General features: G+C 42.0%; 1 protein-coding gene across 1 annotated transcript in view; it reads right to left on the reverse strand.

The window, feature by feature from the left end:
- LOC107286034 (WD repeat-containing protein 7-like) overlaps positions 1 to 7,260 on the reverse strand; it is a gene marked incomplete at its 3' end in the record, with an annotated part of 21,414 nt that overhangs the window by 3,960 nt on the left and 10,194 nt on the right. Inside the window, exons 8-10 of the mRNA XM_015814332.1 lie at positions 5,322 to 5,436; positions 4,445 to 4,586; positions 2,958 to 3,200 (exon numbers count right to left, since the gene is read on the reverse strand). Coding sequence (XP_015669818.1) covers positions 2,958 to 3,200; positions 4,445 to 4,586; positions 5,322 to 5,436 — 500 coding nt within the window. The remainder of the gene's footprint in view (positions 1 to 2,957; positions 3,201 to 4,444; positions 4,587 to 5,321; positions 5,437 to 7,260) is intronic.

Below are 7,260 nucleotides of genomic sequence, written 5' to 3' on the forward strand. Positions count from 1 at the left end.
TAGTTCAAACAAACCGCTCAGCCATCGCGACCACCAGGGCTGCCACCACCAGGGGGCCGTCGAGGCTGCCCGAAGAACCCTCCGAAGGTCCCAGGCCGCCGGGGAGGCTGAAAACCATCGTCGGGGGGGGGCGCCTGTAGGGGCCGCCGCAGCCACCAAGAAGGCCACCGAGTCCACGCGGGCCTCCAGATCGTCGGGGAGGCCCTCCAGGTCGTCCAGGACATCTCCGAATCCGGAGGGGCCGAGGGGGGCAGCCAGAAAAGCCCCCACGATCAAAGCGGGCGCCCAGGGGAAGCCACCCAGGCCGCCATCCCCGAGGAAGCCGCCCAGGCCGCCACGAGGAAAAGTCATCCGGGCCGCCCAGGAGCCATCCGTGCCATCTCCCATGAGGAGGAGCCATACGAGCCGCCCAGGCCGCTGCCTCCCCCACGAGCACCTCCGCAGCCAGACGATCCGGGCCGAGCGATTTGGGCCGAGCTGTCCGCCCCAAAGGCCACCGGAAAAGCCTCCTACAAGCCACCAACGGGACCGCCGAGGACGGAAGGCCGGGGAAGCCGAAGAGGCCGAAAAACGGTAACCAGTCGGCTCCACGTCCCCCGCGCCCCCATGCGTCCCGTATCTAGTCCTGGGGGGCTTACCGGGAGGGGGGGAGTCTCCGGACCTTTCAAGGAGCTTTCCAAGCTCCCCCTTTAGCCATTTCGGGCTCCGCGTTTTCGGAGCTATTCACCGAAGACCGCCATCTCTCACGCATGCGCAATATGAGATCTAAAAGGTTCTCCATCACTGTTCTAAGGTCAAAGATGCATCTCTTTCTAACTCTCACTTTAACAAACAGAGTCAATTCCATTTGAAATGATAGTTAATAACTTGAGGGTTCCAATGATAAACAAACAAAAGCTTGTTGTTCCATTTTCCTTCAGGAAAATTTCTTTGCAAAAGTAAGAAGTATCCAAATCAGGAACTTTTGTAACAGAATGAAAAACCCTGAGAAGGACAGATTGAAAATCACACTATTGGCTAGAGTTTAAAAGACCTTGTTTATTTAATTTGTTTAGTTATGTTTGTCACTAGCTGCTTGCCGTGTAATTCTGGGCTGTTTACACCCAGTTAAAAGCAACCAAAGATCACCCAAACAAAACACATCCTGCCTGGTATATCTGCACAAGTAACACCCTAAAAAGAGACTCTTCTAACTTCATGGCACTGTGCTAAAGAGAAAAACCATTGCTTTCCATATGGAAGATAGGATTAAAGCCATCTGAATGTTAGGAGCATGCTATTCCACAGGGTTGGCACAATGACAAAAGAACACGTACCTCCTATTAGGCAAAAATAACTGGAGTCTACATTCAACTCAGCCTTGTGCCCTGAAAGGCTTTGCACATGACAACCAGCATCTTAAATTGCACACAAAAGCACTAGTGGGAGCTAATGTAGCTTGCAAAGTAGTAGTATTATGTCAAGGTACTGAACTGTATCCCTGTATTCACGACTAGCTTCAGCTTTTGAGTTATTTTCAAGGGAAGCCCCTTGTACAGCTTGTTGCACTATTTCTCTAAATGGGAGTCACCACAGATTCTTTAAAACAGGTATCATATTTTCAGTACAAAACATACTTTTTGATGAATGGTACTTGTTATCTGACATTTTTCTGTTAAATGAAACTTATGGACCAATTATCTGAAGTAGCCTCCCATTGCAGTAAATTTATTCAAGATGACCTTCTCACTACTTGAAAGTCATTTAATTGTGTGTTGCTTTATTATGCATTTAAAGAAACTGATTCAAGTGACCTATTGTTTATTCCTGGGATGAAGATGATGATGCCAATGATGATGATGATGATGATGATGATGATGATGATGATGATGATCAGGATCATTACCAAATTCATTGGCAGGCCAAGTATCCTTTTGCTGCCACAAAGATGATATTATCAATACATTCTCATTTTATTTATTTATTTATTTATTATTTGAATTTATATCCCGCCCTTCTCCTTGCGGACTCAGGGCGCTGTAGCTTTAAAAGCAACAATAATCATGACCAGTCCTACAACAGACTTATTATATACTCTACAGCACGGGTGTCAAACTTGCGATGTCACGTGATGTGTCACAACGTATCGCGACTTTTTCCCCATTGCCGGCAATAGTATGGGCACGGATTTGGCATGACGCATCCGGCCTGTGGGCCGGCAGTTTGACACCCCTGCTCTACAGTATTCAAGGGTATTCTGATCCTATTACCCCCTTCAGCTTACAAATGCAAGGCACTGAAACAAAATGCATGAGCTAAATGATGACAATTAAGATTTATTTTTATGAACTGTTTTCAGTTCTTTGAAATATAGCCACATCATTCAGAAATAAACTCAAAGTACCTTCAGCATAATTCGTGAATTTAAAAAATAATTTAACAATTATAATGAATGCAAGCAAATGTTATTCCATGCATAAATGGAACAGCCTCTTCTATATCAGTTGAATATGAATACAGGTAGTCCTCGACTTACAACAGTTTATTTAATGACAGTTCAAAGTTACAACGGCACTGAAAAAAAGTGAGTTATAACTGTATTTCACACTTGCGACCGTTGTCACATCCTGAGGTCAGTGATCAAAATTCAAACACTTGGCAATTGATTCATATTAATGACAGTTGCCGTATCCCAGGGTCATATGATCACCTTTTGCAACCATCTGACAAGCAAAGTCAATGGGGAAGCCAGATTCAATTAACAATCATGTCACTAATTTAACAACTGCAGTGATTCACTTAACAAGTATGGCAAGAAAGGTTGTAAAATGGGGCAAAATTCACTTAACAAATGTCTCGCTTACCAAGAGAAATTTTGGGATCAATTGTGATCATAAGTCAAGGACTACCTGTACAGATAACCAATTTAATTCCCACAAGTTAATAAGTCACCCCTGAGCCCTTATTATTTCACATACCTCTTCTGCACATATGTTCATCCTGCAAAAGCTGAACTATAGCAGTCTGAGTGGCTGGAACAATTACAATACTTCCATCTTCACGACCACAAACCAGTCGCCCATGTGCTGGGATGTAGACACTTGCTGTCACCTTCAAAGGCTCATCACTATTTGGGATGAAACTCAACTGATCTATAATACCAGCTGGGTGAAGTTTGTTAAATGCTTCTTGTAGAGAAGTAGTAGTAGTAAGCGGCAATCCTGATTTTTAAAACAAAATACATTTGAAATCTATATAAATAAAAATGTAAATGTTCGTTTGTTCAAAATCTTAAATCTCCGAAAGTTCTTCACCGATTGCTTTGAAATTTTGACACAACGCTGCATTCGAATACGCGCATGTTTTTATATACGGTACCTATATTATATAGATGTCACACCTGTGAAAGGTAAAAACATGCTTTTTTTGAAAAACAGCACCATCTGTTTTTACCAGACTGAGCCACAGCAACGCGTGGCCGGGTACACCTAGTATTAAATAAATGAAAGACTCAGAAAAAGCAATGCCATAGATAATTTTCACTAAATCAAAATCTTAAAAAATTAAGCTTGTGCATGGCCTTGCATAGCGGTTTCGAATTTGCTTTTGTGAATCATAAATGAAGCAGTAAGGAAGGAATTTGCTAGTGAGAAAAAAACTGGCTCTAGTTACTAGGAACAGGGTAATAAACAATGGTGAAGAATTCTGATGGATTGGGCAGAAGATTAGGAAGGATAAGATAAATATATTTGCTAATTCCTCTAATTAATGTAGCTAATGCTTCCCTCAAGTGGAGCCTGACTCTTGATGGCAGCAACAGAGAAGTGGCTTATCTCTGGAGATATAGTTTCATCCTAACAGTCTAGCTTATAGTTGGGTATTTTCTGATCTTAATAGAAGAGAATATTTGTAATTTTGAGTTGAATTGTGGAGTTCTTGGTGCCCTCTGAAATTGGTTGTTTGGTTGCAGATATTTTCATTATCCAACTAAGTTATAGCATCAGTATGAGGGTTACTTAGTACAGTGTTCACCAACTGTTCCGGCTTTGTGGACCAGTGGGGGGAGGGGGAGAAGGGAGAGTTCCATGCAAGCAGCCAGAAAGTGTGCGCCTGTGCAGCTCCATTTGCATCAGTGTCATGCACACATGCCTACCACTCACTCAAATGGAGTGTGCATGGACACGTTTGCCTGCTGCTTGCACAAGTGGGGATGTACATGCGCAAGCGCTCGCCTGCTGGTTTTGCAGCTTGGTTGCAAATAGCTCACGGCCCATTCGTGGGCCACAACCCAGAGATGGGGGACCCCTGACCTAGTTGAATAAGGAAACATCTGCAAGCAAACAACCAAGCTCAGAAAGCACCAAGAACTACCCATCTCCCGATTCCTTGTCTAAATAGAAACCAAAGCTGACCCTTCTTCAAGGTTACAGTACTAGGTGTTGCTACCTGCTGTAACAACAATTACCTTCAGTCATATCTGGCTTGTCAAGTGAATCTGGAATACTCCAAATGGTGAGCCTCCCTGAAGAGTCCCCCTGGATTAGTAGTTTATGGAAACACTCCCTACGGCCATAGAAGAACCGGGTGACAGGAGGGCAGATTAATAACTGTAAAGCAAACAAGGCATTGAAACAATATTTTAGACAAGTTAACAGGTAGAGCAAAATCTTGCTCATCTGGATCCGAATTCTAACATGCCTATGTCATGCTATGATGCCTATGTGAGATCTTAATTTCAATACTATTAGCTGAATTGACAATGTCAGGAAACACAGTCTTATAAAAGTAATATCTAACAATGTGGACAATATACAATTGTATATTGTATGCAAGATATAAGACAGATGTTATTCAATATCAGCAATTATTAACTCTTTTAAACAATCAATATACAATATAATTTCAAGATAGTGTACAGAAAAGGCATATTAAAGAAATACAAAGCAAACATAACATTGTTTATTTGATTTTTCAGTCTACTCCAGATCTGGAATCTTTGGGGCAAATAAAAAGCTATAAAAACAGCAATACCCTGTAATAGAGCTTAAAAGAACATGTAATAAACTGCACCTGAAAAAACATGAAAATAAAATTTATATAAAAACATATATGTTATTAAAATGACTATTAAAACATCTGGAAAAATAGAAAATGGGATACCAAAGGACATCTGTAAAATTGCTGGATATACCTCTTGTAGAAAACACTCTATATTAGGTGAAAAAATGAAATCAGTATTAAAATGTAAGTAAGTAGCAACATATTCATAATCTCAAAAGTACTTCAGTTTTTAACTTCTAAACTAATAAAGTTTCTAAATACTAAAGCAAGTCAAATCTTACCTGTTTCTCTGCTTTCTGCTCTCCTTGGTCTAGAGCACAGTAGAGTTGAGGAGGACTGAGGTTTTCAATAACTTTTCCAACATCAGTGCGAAATGATTTGCTAGCTGGTAAGCAACTGGGAACCAAAAAGTTTATATTGAATGGTTGATATAACAATTAAGAAACGTATCTTAAATTGCAGCTTCAGCCTTCATGTGACAACAGTGAATTAGATAGTTTAGAGCAGTATTTCTTAATTTCAGCAACTTTAAGAATTCCTAGTTAAGTCCACACATTTTAAAGTGCACGACTGAGAAACACTGAGTTAAAAAAAAAGGGGGGGGGGGTTATATTTAATATTTTAAATATAAATGTGAAAATAATGTGGAAATCCACATGAAAGGTAGCAGAAGAAAAATAGTTCTAAAACAGTGGTTCTCAACCTTTTTAATGCCGCGACCCCAACCGGTCGTAAGTCGAGGACTAAACCGGTCGTAAGTCGAGGACTAAACCGGTCATAAGTCGAGGACTAAACCGGTTGTAAGTCGAGGACTACCCAACTGGTCGTAAATTGAGGACTTTCCCTGCCCGGGAGCGCCGCGCATGTGTGGTTCCGCCCCCTGCGCCAGCCGAGGCATAGCTGGCAAGCGGCAGAGACGGAGCAGGCCGACCACCAGCTGGCCCAGCCCAAGGGAGGTAAGGCACCCGCCGGAAAAGGGGAAAAAAATGGCGGACAAAAAAAATGACGGACAAAAAAAATGGCGGACAGCCTTGCTTGGCGACCCCCGTGAAATGGTCGATCGACCCCAAATGGGGTCCCGACCCACAGGTTGAGAACCACTGTTCTAAAATGTGGGATCTATCTGTACAATACTATCTAACAGCAATCCTCTACATAAGGTAAAAGCCATTATCCAAACTTAAGAATAGTTCAGGAGCTGGCTTGCCTAATTAAGTTGATGAAATTAGCAAAGAGGTAGAAATAATAAATTTCTGTAGATCTAAATTTAACTACTCACAGAGAAATTTAAAAAGCTAATCACCTACATATCGACAATATGAACTTTATCCTTCATTCAGCTTCACAAACTGCATAATAAAGCCAGCTCAAACATATTTATTTATCTCTGTCACAGTCCCTCTCTCTCCTTTTCTTGCACATAAAGAGAAATTCTATCCTGCACATAAAAAGAAATAGAGCTGATCCCAGTTTCCTATGATGCCCAAGTTCAGAGTACTGGGATATATTCTTATTTTTTTGTTCTTTCAATCAAACACATCCAGAGAGCCCTGGTGACACTGTGGTTAGAATGCAGTACTGCAGGCTAATTCTGCCCACTGCCAGAAGTTCGATTCTCACTGGCTCAAGGTTGACTCAGCCTTCCATCTTTCCGAGGTCGGTAAAATGAGGACTCAGATTGTTGAGGACAATATGCTGACTTTATAAAAACTGCTTAGAGAGGGCTATAAAGCACCATGAAGCAGTATATAAGTCTAAGTGCTACTGCTATTCTCAGAGACAGCCTGGCCTAGTCTCTGCAGTTTTCTTGACAAGGTTTTCAGGAGTGGTTTGCCATTGCCTCCTTTCTAGGGCTGAGTGAAATAAGGTTACCCAGCTGGTTTGCTAAATCATGATTTCTAGCCATACCATGAAACTTGTTCTCTGTTCTAATAACAGATCAGTAAAAAAAAAAAAGGTATGGTCTGATAAACTAATTTGTTAGTATCACTATCCCTCATTCTATGTGAACAAACATAGAATGAGGGAGGAGGGAGGTATTAGTACGGTCAGTGGGAGAGGCAGATACGGCGGGAGCAGAGGACCATATCAGGTTAGGGGAGCACGCACACGCTATTTACAAGCTTGTGGGTGCTCCGGTCCTCAGGCCCCTACTCGGTCTCCAGGTGATTTAGATCCCCCGGCCCGGGACTGCCGGCTGTTGTTATGTAATGCCAGGTC

The sequence above is a fragment of the Protobothrops mucrosquamatus genome, unplaced genomic scaffold (genome assembly GCF_001527695.2).
Source record: "Protobothrops mucrosquamatus isolate PMUCROS unplaced genomic scaffold, P.Mucros_1.0 scaffold_85, whole genome shotgun sequence".
In the NCBI taxonomy this organism is placed as follows: Eukaryota; Metazoa; Chordata; class Lepidosauria; order Squamata; family Viperidae; genus Protobothrops; species Protobothrops mucrosquamatus.